Source organism: Panulirus ornatus, chromosome 59 (assembly GCF_036320965.1).
Source record: "Panulirus ornatus isolate Po-2019 chromosome 59, ASM3632096v1, whole genome shotgun sequence".
In the NCBI taxonomy this organism is placed as follows: Eukaryota; Metazoa; Arthropoda; class Malacostraca; order Decapoda; family Palinuridae; genus Panulirus; species Panulirus ornatus.
In genome coordinates, this window is record NC_092282.1 from 1,677,003 (window position 1) to 1,691,413 (window position 14,411).

The 14,411-nt window shown below is 48.6% G+C and overlaps 1 protein-coding gene across 1 annotated transcript in view; it reads right to left on the bottom strand.

The window, feature by feature from the left end:
• Positions 1-5,283: 5,283 nt before the first annotated feature.
• The window catches only part of LOC139767369 (uncharacterized), a 55,626-nt gene continuing 46,498 nt past the window's right edge, over positions 5,284-14,411 (bottom strand). Inside the window, exons 8-11 of the mRNA XM_071696696.1 lie at positions 13,741-13,980; positions 12,164-12,328; positions 11,403-11,628; positions 5,284-10,831 (exon numbers count right to left, since the gene is read on the bottom strand). Coding sequence (XP_071552797.1) covers positions 10,287-10,831; positions 11,403-11,628; positions 12,164-12,328; positions 13,741-13,980 — 1,176 coding nt within the window. The 3' untranslated portion in view covers positions 5,284-10,286. The remainder of the gene's footprint in view (positions 10,832-11,402; positions 11,629-12,163; positions 12,329-13,740; positions 13,981-14,411) is intronic.

Genomic DNA, 14,411 nt, shown 5'->3' on the forward strand with positions numbered 1-14,411 from the left:
GCAGGACCGAGGGACTCCCGTGAGGAGGTCAAGACCCGCCCGACCCTCATCATCACAAGTATAAGACTTGTAGGTACAACCGGACGTCTGAACTTGTAGGAACAACCGGACGTCTGAACTTGTAGGTACAACCGGACGTCTGAACTTGTAGGAACAACCGGACGTCTGAACTTGTGGAAGATGAACGGAAAAGTGACAAGTCAAGCGTCTGGTGTTAACTCTGTCATCAGTTGTATACAACTAAATCGAACCACATTTACCTGCATATGTATGTGGCTAGCCTTGCTGCCGGTATGTGGCTAGCCTTGCTGCCGGTATGTGGCTAGCCTTGCACCCGGTATGTGGCTAGCCTTGCACCCGGTATGTGGCTAGCCTTGCTGCCGGGATGTGTTGCACTGTGCGGTCCAGCATCACAAGTGTACACCAAACACTGACCACATAACACTAAACCCGGAATTACAAACACAAACAAACGAAAGTTGGTTTATAAAGATAATGTTGAGAAATTACAAGTGTCGTGGAAGATGTTGAACTGGTACATAGAAGCTGAGAAAGAGGAGCACTACTTCTCTCAGCCTGGGTATATATATATATATATATATATATATATATATATATATATATATATATATATATATATATATATATATATGTTACCGGACTCCAGTGGTGTTGCCGGGCTCCGCCTGCAAGAGATTACACCGCCAGTCAGTCACTTTGGGCGAGATTGGATCATTGAGATTACGTACAAGATCTTCAAAGAACATAACACTCCATACAAGTCTGCATTTTCCTGCCTAGCGAACCCTGCAGAAGGTTTAGTAAGGTCATATGCAACACCAGAACTCTCAGAGAAATTGGTCCTGGAGTAATGCCGGACTTCTCCAGCCGCAGGAGGTTACACATGAACACTCACCTTCAGCTTAGTGTCATCATTGTCACACAATAGACTATAATCTGATCAAAAATCTTTTCACTCAAAAAAAAAAAAGTTCATCTTTTTCCCTGATACTGATTGTAGCGCAGCCTTCAAGCTGCAGGAGCCTCATACAAGAGATCTTGTTCTCTCTCTCTCTCTCTCTCTCTCTCTCTCTCTCTCTCTCTCTCTCTCTCTCTCTCTCTCTCTCTCTCTCTCTCTCTCTCTCTCTCGCTATATATATATATATATATATATATATATATATATATATATATATATATATATATATATATATATATATATATATTCACGAAGACAGTGTGCATATATTATACGTCATCTTCCCAAACCGGTCACCACGGAACCAGAGAAGGCCCTCGGTGGTGTCCTGGCTGAGCCCCTCCCCTAAGGCGGCTAGAGGGAGGAGCCAGCGCCAGCTCCGCCCACTGTAGGAGGAGCCTGAGGACTCCTTGATCACAGATGCAGGATAAAAACCTTTGTTAAGATTACACGTTGGCCTCATGGCCGGGTATATTGTGCCAGCCTTATCTAGGATGGCCGGGTGGGGGGAGGGGACCTGCTGCAGGACGGGTAGGTAGGCCGGTCGTGTCTCGTGCCTTCCTGTATGTTGTGTGTTGTTGCTCTCCACAACACACATGATTCAACAGTTGTAACACCAGGGGTGTCTGGAGGTACAACAACATGTCACAACATTAGTGCTGGCCTCCAGGTGATGCCCTGCCTCATGGCCTCCAGGTGATGCCCTACCTCCATGGCCTCCAAGTGATGATTTGGGGTGTTAATGCTGTCCATGGGTATTGGGAGGATACAAATGGGATGCTGAGTGAAATGGGAATAGGGAGAATAGAACTGGAGTAGGAACGCGGAGCAGTGGGGTGGGGAGATGTGGGGAGGAACTGTTGCAGGATCAGAGAAGTCATGAGAATCAGGTGATTGGAAAGGCAAGTGATGGGTAACTTGACGGTGGGGAGCAATCCGGAGGTTACCAATGATTAGGGAGGAAAAGGGAAGGGGAGAGAAGGGGGGAGCTAAAACAATGGGGAGGTATTCCATTTGAGACATGAAAGTATTGACCAAAGGAGGGGAGGATATATTAGAAGGTGGGGAGGATAATGTGGGGGAAGTAGATATGAAGAGAAAGGGGTGGGGAGGAGGAGGAGGGATGGGTCAATATAAGGGTAGAGTGTGAGGGGAGGGGAGCCAGCTGGTTATCAGGGGGCGCCGCTCCCCTCGTCAGGCTAATGCATGTTTATCGTGACTATCGCCACGCTTCCCCCCTTCCCCCCCCCCCCCCCCACTACTCCAGGCAACATACCTCCTCACCCCAGCCCTCGCCCCACAGCGTCTCCCCTCTCCCCAGACCTCTCCTCACCCCGCTCTACAAGGATTATCTTGGCACGTGGATGACTGGCCAAGATGGAGCAGGGGGCGCTAAAAGCTAGTGGCAGGGGAGGGGGTGGGGGGGCGAGAAGGGGGTTAAAAAGCCACAGGCAAGTTGTACACGGAAGGTCAAGTAACGGTGACCCAGCCATCAATACTGAGGTCAACTGTTTGATCGTAGTGGCAGCAAACCAAGACACACCTCCCCACCCACCTCTCCCTCCGGCTCAACTGTCGGCAAGAAGTAGACAAGACTGAATAACATACAGTTAAGGAAAAGATGCTGCCATGGAAAGTTTATAGGAAAGTGTCGAGTAGAATAAGTTCGTTACCATTATTTCTGGCCGCTAAGTCTGTCCACAGTGAAGACACTGGAGTATGATGACGTTGTCCAAATAATTTAGTGTCTTGAACACTACTCTTAGGTCTCTCGGGAGTCTGTGCTTTTTTAGAGTAATTTTAGGTCTTTGAGTCTTTCTTCATAAGGCTTATTTCCCAGTGATGGGATTAGTTTTAGTTGGCAAAGTTTGTCTTCATCTTGGGTCAGGTAGTGAGGGTCGTGGGAGGGACTACGGAACCTGGTAAATAATGCGTGAAATTCAGAAAATGATGAACGCAAAGGCCGTTGGTGTGGGGTGCGCCGGGTTACCCCGGGTTGGGAAGAAAGATGTGGTATGATGAGTGTTGGGCAGATGTGTCCTGGTGGAGAACGTGTCTGGGTGGAGGGAACATAGAGTGGAGGAAAGTCCTGGTAGAGAGAGAGAGAGAGAGAGAGAGAGAGAGAGAGAGAGAGAGAGAGAGAGAGAGAGAGAGATAACAGGTAAGACCTGGTTCACTGTGACACAGTGTTGTGGTAGGTTGGTGCGTGACCTGGTTCACTGTGACACAGTGTTGTGGTAGGTTGGTGTGGTGTGACCTGGTTCACTGTTGCACAGTGTTGTGGTAGGTTGGTGTGTGACCTGGTTCACTGTGGCACAGTGTTGTGGTAGGTTGGTGTGTGACCTGGTTCACTGTGGCACAGTGTTGTGGTAGGTTGGTGTGTGACCTGGTTCACTGTGGCACAGTGTTGTGGTAGGTTGGTGTGTGACCTGGTTCACTGTGGCACAGTACCCTGACAGGTAGTGGACTACACCTGGGAGGTGAGTGGGGGCAGGTGTTGCTTGAGTCTGGTTATGTTAACGATGAAGCACAGTCACTGTGGCAGTGGGTAAGTGTGAGCAAATGGTGGGTTATCACACCTTCAGGTTAGTTAGTATAGACGTGTATCGTCTATAGTTGTATATATATCAAAGGCTTTGTATTTTACTACCTGCTTGACGACGTGGCTGAGGTCTGGTGAGAGTAGCAGCGTCAAGTGAGAGCAGTGTGGTCGCAGGGAGAGTTGAGATGGTGTATAGTTGACAGGTCATGGTATGGAGAGATCAGTAGACTTTATGGTCCATGACCAGGTTGGCTGCTGCTGGATGGTAGTACTATCCTCATTTTCTGTTCCATACAGAAAGAGACAGGATAGTAAAGCAGATGAGAAATATAAACTTTCAGTGAGAGGTTTTGGTGAGAGTATGAGGAGGAAGAGGCAGGAGCAGGGGGTGGTGGGTGGCCAGGTCTGTGTACAAACACGAAGATAACCTCAAGTGGAGTCTGCCCACCAGTCTCCTGACTCAAGAATTTTCACACATTTGTCTCAGTCATCAAGAGACAAGTTTCTGTACTTCATCCAAGTGTACAGCTAGTGTTGCACGGGAGGTTATCATGCTTTATAACTGATATAAACGTTTTGCGTCACACAAACCATCGCATTCATAACTTGTTTATAAAAGACTCTCTCTCTCTCTCTCTCTCTCTCTCTCTCTCTCTCTCTCTCTCTCTCTCTCTCTCTCTCTCTCTCTCTCTCTCTCTCTCTCTCTCTCCCCTGTGAGAGTTGAGATCATTACCATTTATTTTCTGTAGTTGTGAGTTGATGTTTTCAATCTGACTGCTTGATGACATGAACATATCTCTGTTGTATCAAATGTATGAGTTTTAACTTTGCTCTTTTTTCTCTTCCACAGGTATTACTTCGGCTTGTGTATTCCCGAGATTTGACAGATTGTGTATTCCCTCGCGTTGCTACACCAGGTAAGGAGGTACTGGGTCACATGTTTACTGTATGTTTACTGCCAACTCGAGGGTGACGGGGGCGCTGTGATAACTGATTCTTTCCCTGTACTGCTGAGCTTTGGTATTCCTTATCCTCTCATGTCTTCTCTCACACCTACAACCTGACCTGGTTTCATGAGCTAAGTATTAACTCACTCAAAAACAATTTCGTCATTCAATTTCCCGTTCTTCTTGTTACTTTATCTTTTTTATTCCGTTGTCTTCCATGTAAAGCCTGGCCACAGGGAGGGTACCTTTTGTTAGTCTAGTTCAGGAGGAGGAAACAAGTTTCAGCGTTGCCTGGACGGAGGTACTACCCCCACTCTGCTTAGGGGTAAGGAGAGTGTGTTGAATGAAGAGAAGACCGTGTTCTGTGAATGGAGGAATGAGACGATCAAACGTAGGATTGAAGTGAGTGGACTTAGAATTCTGTGTCGTAAGAGTTTCTTCTGTGAGAGTGTGAGTGCTCTCTGAGTGAGAGTCTGTAGTAAGAGTAGAAATGTTTAGTATATGTTGAAGTATGATGAGTAAATGAATGCTGAAGAGTGTCTAGTGACAGATAAATCGTGTATACTGAAAATGAAATGTGCTTTGAGTGGAAGTCTGTGTGTGTGTGTGTGTGTGTGTGTGTGTGTGTGTGTGGGTGGGTGGGTGGGTGTCTGTGTGTGTGTGTTGTAAGTCTTCAACCCCTGCTAATACCTGCTGATCCTCCGATGTTAAGCCTTGAAGACCAGCTGACACCAGCCTGGTCGGCCATTCATCAACCACCTCCACAAGAGTTAGTGGTCTTGAGCTAACGGGAACACTGTAATAAAACACAACCATCGGGAAACATGTCATTTAATTGCTCACATATGTAGTTTTAGAACAATCGATAATTAGAAAAAAAAACACACACATACCAGCTATCAACACAACGTGTTGTTTACATTGGGAAGGGCCACAAACAAACACACCAACACTGACCCATGACACACAAACCTCTGGGACCTATGACTCCTGACCCCTGACGTCACTGTGACCTGTGATCTCACCTGCCATATGACGTCATCTCAATGACCTGAGATAAACTATGAAAGATTTACTTGGATATCACACGTTACATTTCTCACAGTAAGTTTTTAAGTTTATCCAACGTGAAATGTCTCCGTGAAACACAGAGACAACCGTTGTCTCACGTTTTCTCAACTCGCTGATTGGTGGATTTGTAATATATTTCAACCAGTTACTAGTTCCAGTAAGGCAGCATCCACCAATCAGCGCAAAGCTTTGTACGTTCCTTGCACTAGTGAGGGAGTGACGGTCATGGGTTGAGTCCGTTTGCATTAGAAGAGAAAGATGGAGTACTGCGATGGAGTACTGCGATGGAGTACTACGATGGAGTACTACGATGGAGTACTACGATGGAGTACTGCGATGGAGTACTGCGATGGAGTACTGCGATGGAGTACTACGATGGAGTACTACGATGGAGTACTACGATGGAGTACTACGCCAAGTTTAAAGTAAACTTATAATTTAATATAAAACGTTTCAGATGTTAGCGTGAAGATAAAACCTCGAGGAATCCGTTGGCTCTCACTTGATGCGCTCATGGTAAACAAGACACTTGATGTGCATTACTACCCTGGATGATGTTGTTGTTGTTGTTAACACTACCGAGTTAACATTACTAACATTAACAATACTAACATTAACCCAGTCACATCCTAGGCTTCTTGCAGACTCATAACTCTTCTGTAAATGATTTACATTAGAGGCACGAGTGCTTTCAAGGTGAACAATGTTTTTAAGCTGTTTACCTTAGGCCTTAATGCATGAACTTGTCACGTCACAGAAGGCTGTAGGCTTGAGATATTAAGGGTGGGTTCTGTAACTATATAATGAGGACTTTGTTAACAACTCCTGTGAGTCGTGTTATGGTCTGTGAGGTTAACACACCCCCGTCCTGCCGCCCACAACACCAGCCGTCATCTCGAGCACAGGTGACCTTCAGAAAGGTTCCTTAAAATCTGAAGTCGACAGACCTTTAAGGATGGAGGCTATGATGATCCTGAGGACTCCACACTACAATCCTAGCACCAATGTTCAGCGTGGGTGGGACCTACTCTGCCAACTAAACTAAGGCGGGAGTTGAGGACTCCAGCGCCAGGGACAAAGGACAAGTGGGACCTGATTCAAGCAGGTCTTATTACATCATCATGATACTTGGTCATCACCACTGAAGTGATGATACTTGGTCATCACCACTGGAGTGATGATACTTGGTCATCACCACTGGAGTGATGATACTTGGTCATCACCACTGGAGTGATGATACTTGGTCATCACCACTGGAGTGATGATACTTGGTCATCACCACTGAAGTGATGATACTTGGTCATCACCACTGAAGTGATGATGCTCGGTCATCACCACTGGAGTGATGATACTCGGTCATCACCACTGAAGTGATGATACTTGGTCATCACCACTGAAGTGATGATGCTCGGTCATCACCACTGAAGTGATGATACTTGGTCATCACCACTGAAGTGATGATACTTGGTCATCACCACTGGAGTGATGATACTCGGTCATCACCACTGGAGTGATGATACTTGGTCATCACCACTGGAGTGATGATACTTGATGGAGAGGAGAAGATAATGACTCCGGAAAGACTGTTAATTAACAGATAATTAGTTACACAAGGAAGAGTTATGTAACAATTTCCTCACATCCAAGACTCGAGTGAGGACTGATGAGGAACCAGCGAGATATAAAAGTTCACGAAGAACATGAACAAGTTGTGAACAGGTCAGGCGGGCAGGGCGTCGCATCCGTCTGTATCGTGTGCTGTAGCCCTGGCCTGGGCAGAAGGGTCGACAACCATTGCTTCCTAATGTTTATCATTCATGTTGGAAATGATTTGTTGATCATATGTAAACTAGTGTGTGTGTGTGTGTGTGTGTGTGAGAGAGAGAGAGAGAGAGAGAGAGAGAGAGAGAGAGAGAGAGAGAGAGAGAGAGAGAGAGGAGAGGGTGTGGTTGAGGCCTTTGTTTGCTACACAACAAACAGTATTGCCTCCTCGCTCCTTCCCTCACTCCTCACCAGGTCTATCAGCATACAGTCATCACCCTCAGGAGCGAACTAATTTAACATCAAACATCGGCCTCCCGCAACAGCCGAGTGTATCACTGTCTTGCCAAAGGTGTGAGGAAATAATTTCTGTCGATATGTCCGCCGTCCCTGAACAGCTCTCTTGATCAGACCCAGAAGTGCCTCATTGGTATTCACGAGGAGTGTTGTGCTGGGCTGTTGGGATGCGCCAGCCGACGTGTGCACCAAGGCTTAGAATGGTGCTGGCGACAGCTGGAGACCTGCTGGGTGTATCAGGCGCACATAAAGATCTTCTGGCTATATACAGACGGCTAATATAATGCCACCTGAGAAACCACTCGTCAGCCACCCGTATATAGCAGCACTGGCTCTCTGTGGTCGAAAACGGAGGAGGAACGCCATCACTATGGATGTCCCCCAGCTCTGCTGACCGTCATCGTCATCTGTGGGTGTGTCACCATCATGCTGGGGCTGTCACCATCATGCTGGGGCTGTCACCATCATGCTGGGGCTGTCACCATCATGCTGGGGCTGTCACCATCATGCTGGGGCTGTCACCATCATTACTAGGACCATCATCATTATTATCGTGGTTATCACCATCATTATTAGCCCCATCTGCTCACGGTGGAGTGGCCGACATGGTTCCAGGAAACAAGGGTTACCAACTCCAGTCTTTGAGACCTGGTTAGGGTGTTGTCACACTGTGTGAGCCTTGTGTGTGACCAGCTCTCCCTGGTGGTGGACCATAACAAACCCTGGGGGGTTCGTGCGTGACCAGCTCTCCCTGGTGATGGACCATAACAAACCCTGGGGGGTTCGTGCGTGACCAGCTCTCCCTGGTGGTGGACCATAACAAACCCTGGGGGGTTCCACTTGATCCTGGTCATCACAATAATGACCTCCCTTCACCTGTGGAACTAAAGTTATCCCTTGACTCATTTCTTTGGTTTGAATCCCACCCGAAAATTACGTACTTCGACCACATCTCCTGCAGGATTTACGACACAAGTAGCCCAGACTTCCAGACGTGATGTAACTGCGTGAAAAATTATAAATGATCATCGATGTTTACAAACTAGGAACCTGTAGTAAAGGTAATGTTAGAACATCAGGCCTCCATCACCTGCCACACTATATCACATGCCTCATTCTGACTTTCATTCGGTGAAGAAGACACGTTAGATATTTTGTTAGAATTTCGACCAAGCATAGATTATAGATGACTTTGTATGCTGTGCAGGTGACGACTGTGAGAACCTGCCTCTTACACAGTTGGTCCAGCTGATGGAGGCGTGTGTACGGCTGGTCCAGCTGATGGAGGCGTGTATACGGCTGGTCCAGCTGATGGAGGCGTGTGTACGGCTGGTCCAGCTGATGGAGGCGTGTGTACGGCTGGTCCAGCTGATGGAGGCATGTGTACGGCTGGTCCAGCTGATGGAGGCATGTGTACGGCTGGTCCAGCTGATGGAGACATTGTAGACGGTGAGGGTAGGTTGTGGGTGACTACTGTCAATTGGTGTGTCCTGTTTCAAGCACACTTGAGGCTCAGATGTGGTACTGCTAAGGATGACGTGAGGCAAGGCAAACTTGTGTGAAGGCAGGTGCCAGAACTTATGAAGCAAGGGAAACCAGGCGAGAAAGAGAAACAAAGTATATTACGAAGCAAAGTAAACTAATGTAAATCTAGGTAAACTACGTAGGTCAAGAAATGTGATCTATCAAGGAATGTCTACTAATGAGATTAGTGAGGTAGATTGATGTGTTTGTGTGTGTGTGTGTGTGTGTGTGTGTTGTGTGTGTGTGTGTGTGTGTGTGTGTGTGTGTGTGTGTGTGTGTGTGTCTGAAGCAAGGGGACGCGTGTAGGAAGCAATGTAAACCAAACCGTAGTGGGTGTACGAGGAGGTAGAGAAACAAAACACGATCTCATAAGGAACGCCATAATGCAGCACGGAGGAAGGATGGTTGGTGCACACGCCACCACACAAGCACAACTAGGAAGCGACTGGCTGAGGGACGGAGGGAGGTGGGAGACTCCGAGCTTCCAGTGGGACACATGTGGAATATGTAGATGCCAGAAGCACACTCCACCACCCGGAAGCAAGCAACACACCTGCCCAGGTGGTGACACACCCGCCAACACCAGGGACTACTTGGCGACCTCGGCCCTCTGCCTTGTGACACCATCTTACGAGGCCACAAGACCTCAGCACTCACTCACTACGCTCAAGCACAGGCATATCTCTCTCTCTCTCTCTCTCTCTCTCTCTCTCTCTCTCTCTCTCTCTCTCTCTCTCTCTCTCTCTCTCTCTCTCTCTCTCTGTTCAACAATTCGTCGCGGTGTTCAAATACGTCTATCTTTGGCACACAACACCTCTCGCCTGTCTTTGGTGTGTTGACGTTAGATGAGCTAATGTAAGGCAACCTTATGTGAACTACAGTATACCGGCCGCAGCTCGACCCTCATACCAGGTACACCCACACTGTAGACTACTCGAGGACCTCAAGACTCTACAGCAAACCAGTATACACTACTGCACTAGGTGGCCCGCTTCACCTAGCATGGCCTCTAGTTACTCTGGACAACACTAGGACGTCAACTAGCAAGAGTTGATGATTTTCTCTCCCTCCGTCAGGAAGGTCTTCATCACCAGCCCTTGTCTTTCTATCCTCTCTCTCTCTCTCTCTCTCTCTCTCTCTCCCTCCCTCTCTCCCGAACTCTGTTTCATTTGGTCTTCCAGGCGAGGTGGTCGAGAGGTGGCTGGCTGGAGGGGGTGAGGGGCGGGGAGTGGCCGTGGTAGGCCACACCCAGACTGCTGGGGGTTACGATATGAGGCAAGACCATGTTGCTGGAGGTGTAGTGAGGAGCGCTAGAGACGACGGCTGAGGTGGTGGGCAGTTGGGTCGTGCTGGAGGCTGACACTCCTCCCACCCTGGAGGAGGCGTTCAGGACGCTGGAGGAAGCGTGGTGGACGCCGGAGTGGGCGTGGGGCAAGTGGCCTACCTCGGCCACGCCACCACCAGCGGCGCCAGGCGAGTGTGGCTCGCCCTTGATGCCACCATACTGCAGGGTGGTGGCTGGGGTGGCAGGTGACTTGAGCCCCTGCAGGGAGTAAGGCGGTAGCAGCGGCGGCAGCGACGACCCCAGCAGAGAGGCGGACGACACCGCTGGGGGCGTCGTCTGTTGCCCGTACGACGACAAGGACGACGACCCGTACACGGACGAGTACGACCCTACTGCTGACGGCTCTGACTTCACCGTAAACAGTCCTGGGAAAACACATGTGAATCTGAGTGTTTCATGATAGTCTACAACACCTCCATGATAGTCTACAGCACCTCCATGATAGTCTACAGCACCTCCATGATAGTCTACAGCACCTCCATGATAGTCTACAGCTTCCAATGTTTGCAAGTTTCATAGTGAAAATTTATATCATCCGTAGTCCAGGTGGAACTGAGAACTGATATGATGACCCAGCCTGCCTCCCTACATGTCATGATACAATACAACAGAAATCATAAGTATTTTCTTTTTTCCTCATACATGATCGCAGTTTCCCGCGTTAGCAAGGTAGCGCCAGGAGCAAACGAAGATAGGCCACATCTGGTTCCTTTCATTCTCCAGCTGTCATGTGTAATGCAAGGACACCACAGCTCCCTATCTACAGCCAGGCCTCACACACCTTTCCATCGTGCACCCCGGACGCCTCACATGCCCTGGTTCAGTCCACTGATGACACATCGACAATATATATATATATATATATATATATATATATATATATATATATATATATATATATATATATATATATATAAATTTGGTAGTAGTACTTACCGGAGGGCGAGGAAGACATCTGGTACTTGGAAGTGGAGGAGGCGGCCGAGGATGTGGTGGAGGGACAAGAGGAGGCGATGGTGGAGGCGGAGGAAGAGGGGGAGGCCATGGAGATGATGGAGGACGACCCTGATGACCCGATGGAGGAGGAGGTGGTCGTGGCGATGGACGACGACGACGACGACGACTTGCTCTCACTGCTCTTCTTGGGCTTCCGTTTCCTGGTCTGTGGAGCAGAACGACTCAACTCAGCCCCAGGGGCTCTAGACTGGGTCACAGGGGCGAGTCAGGTCAGCCCCAGGGGCTCTAGACTGGGTCACAGGGGCTAGAAGGTCAGCCCCAGGGGCTCTAGACTGGGTGACAGGGACGTTACACTAACCATGTGTTAAGTTTCGTGTTTCCACTCAGAGCCAGTACGGCCACCACACTCCTACCTCAGTGCCACACCTCACACCTGCACCTTGGGTGGGTGTGTCCTGGTGTCCACCAGAGGCAGGTGTACGTGTGTATGTGCCTCGTGCACGTCTCCCATCATCACTCACACCTCCCAGACACAACCCTGGAACATTTGATCGTCCAGTACATGGGCCCTGTTACACAACCATCCTAACCACCACATTCATGCATCTACTTGGATAGGAACTCAATAACACACTTCCATCATCATCAATTCCCTTCCTAACCCACTCTCCATCATTATACTCATCCATCTATCTGAGGTGTACCCCTGGCCCCATCCTCTCCCTCCCTACAGGACGCACCTGGATGCTCTCCTTCTTCATAGTGAGAGGACGGTTGACGTTGTGCAGCTTGAAGTACAGACCGCAGGCGTTGCACACAGGTTCACCCTGGCTGTTGCGTCGCCAGAGGGAGGTGACGGTCGTGTGGCAGTTGGTGCACATCTGACCGATCCGTCGTGACCCCGACTGGTGACCAGAGCAGACCTGCCTTAGTCTCGTGTGTACCACAGTGGCTACAGGAGGGGGTGTTCAGGGGGACTGCTGGTGTATGGGGCTGGTAGTGTGTGTGTGTGTGTGTGTGTGTGTGTGTAACTTTCCTCCTCCGTATCATTATAACATGAGATACAACATTTGTGTCGCCAAAATATTATCAACTTAACTATAATCAAGTTCAGGAGACATATGAGAAATATCATCTTAAACATTAAACTTACAACTGTTGATGTATTCATCATAGAAAGTTATGTAATTTTAACTTAAGGTTTGACGTGGTATTTGCATGACATACTAAATTCAATTTCTTTTTTTCCATTTCGTACTTATATTTGATTATTATAACTATCAGATGAAGTTAGTAGGGACTTATAAACATAAAACAAAAGCACAAGAAGATAAGCAAGCAAGTAACAAGCAGAGAAGCCTCTCTCATGTTGATGTAGCTGGAGATCAGTGGTTCTGATCTGTCGAGAAATTCGTCTTAAAATTGTCAAAGTATTTTGTCTTCAGGAAGAAGCATTTGGCCCACAGAGGAGCGGGTGTGTGTGTGTGTGTGTGTGTGTCCGTGGCGTAGTCGGTCTCGATAACTTATTGTTTACCAAACTCCGTCGATGAGGAAGGAAGCAGGTTTAGTTTTCCTTCAAGATGAGAGTCTACTGAAGGATGATGTGCATGGAAGATTTTCAAGAACTTCAACTGATCCAAGTTTGATGATGTCATTTACTTACGTCATAATTGCCACTGACCTGATTCAACCAGGGGCAAAGTTCAGCTTCAGGAAGGTGTATTTTCTAGTCATTCTCTGGGTAAGGACTCGTAAAGTCATGCTACAGAAGCAAGGTCGAGTTGAGAGAAAATAGAGAAAGAAAATGAAAGAACTTAAGCAGAAGGAAGGGAGGTCATGCGGGAGAGGGTCATGCAGGGGTAGGGCGGGACACGTACCAGGCGCCTGCTCTTCATGGGGTCATAGGTCCGCGACGGCAGCCCATAGTAACTGTAGTAGTCGTCCACTGCAACAAGCAAAAGGGAGGAGTTAGTGGCAGACCGAGTGAGAGAGACAGTGAGAGTGAGAGAGAGGAAGAGAGAGCAAGGCGAGGGTTGCCATGGACGCGGGGAGACTGAGGAGTGAGACGAGAGGTGGAGACAGAGACGGTAGGGTTTGTCTCGCTGCCTCTGGCGCCCTCCTGCCGTCTCTCCCGCAGCCACGATGATACAACAGGGAGACAGCAGGCGACATGTGACGCGTCGGTACTGCACGGCCTGCCTGCCACCCTAGAGCCAAGAAGCTGCAAGTTAAGATGTTATTTGTGGCCGTGCAGGGAGCGGGCGGCGACGCCTGGAGTCGAACCCCTGGCCTGCAGGAGTAGGTGAGGGGGACTTACGAGTCGTCTGGAAGGGGCCTTGCCGAGGGGCCGGTTGATACCGTTGGTTCGGGTGTAGAGGGCGCAGGCGTTGCAGAGGTAGTGGCCGGTGGTGGAGTCCCGCCGCCAGAGGGGAGTGTGGGAGACTCCGCAGTTGACGCATTCCCTGCACTCCCAGCCGTCCCGCAGGCTCCCGCCTGACACACCAGCCAACACACACAACAACACCCCAGTTAGCTTAGATCTCCCCCACACCCCAGGCTACAACCACACCAGGGGAGGCCTAGAACCGCCCCAGGGGCAGCCTATAACCACCCCAGGAGCAGACAATCTACTATGCGTGGCAGGCAGGTGGAGGTTAAGTGAACCAGAGATAAAAGTACCATAGGTTATATATTTTAAGTTGATTCAGTATAGGTTGAACCAGTGCCAGTGTGGGTAGATAGAACTACGTCTAATTAAATAGGTTGTGTCTAGTTAGGGTAAAGCATGTCTGGTGAAATTATCTAAAATAGGCTAATCTTTACTTTTCAAGGTTAGGTTGAGTAAGACATTTCTAGTTAGGGTTCCTTTGACTTGGTTAGACAACATCATGTTAGGGAACGTGTGGTTAGTTACGTGGTGTCACGTTACCGTAGATATGGTCAGGTGTGATGTTACTTGGTTAGAGTACATTTAGATAGTCTAAGTTG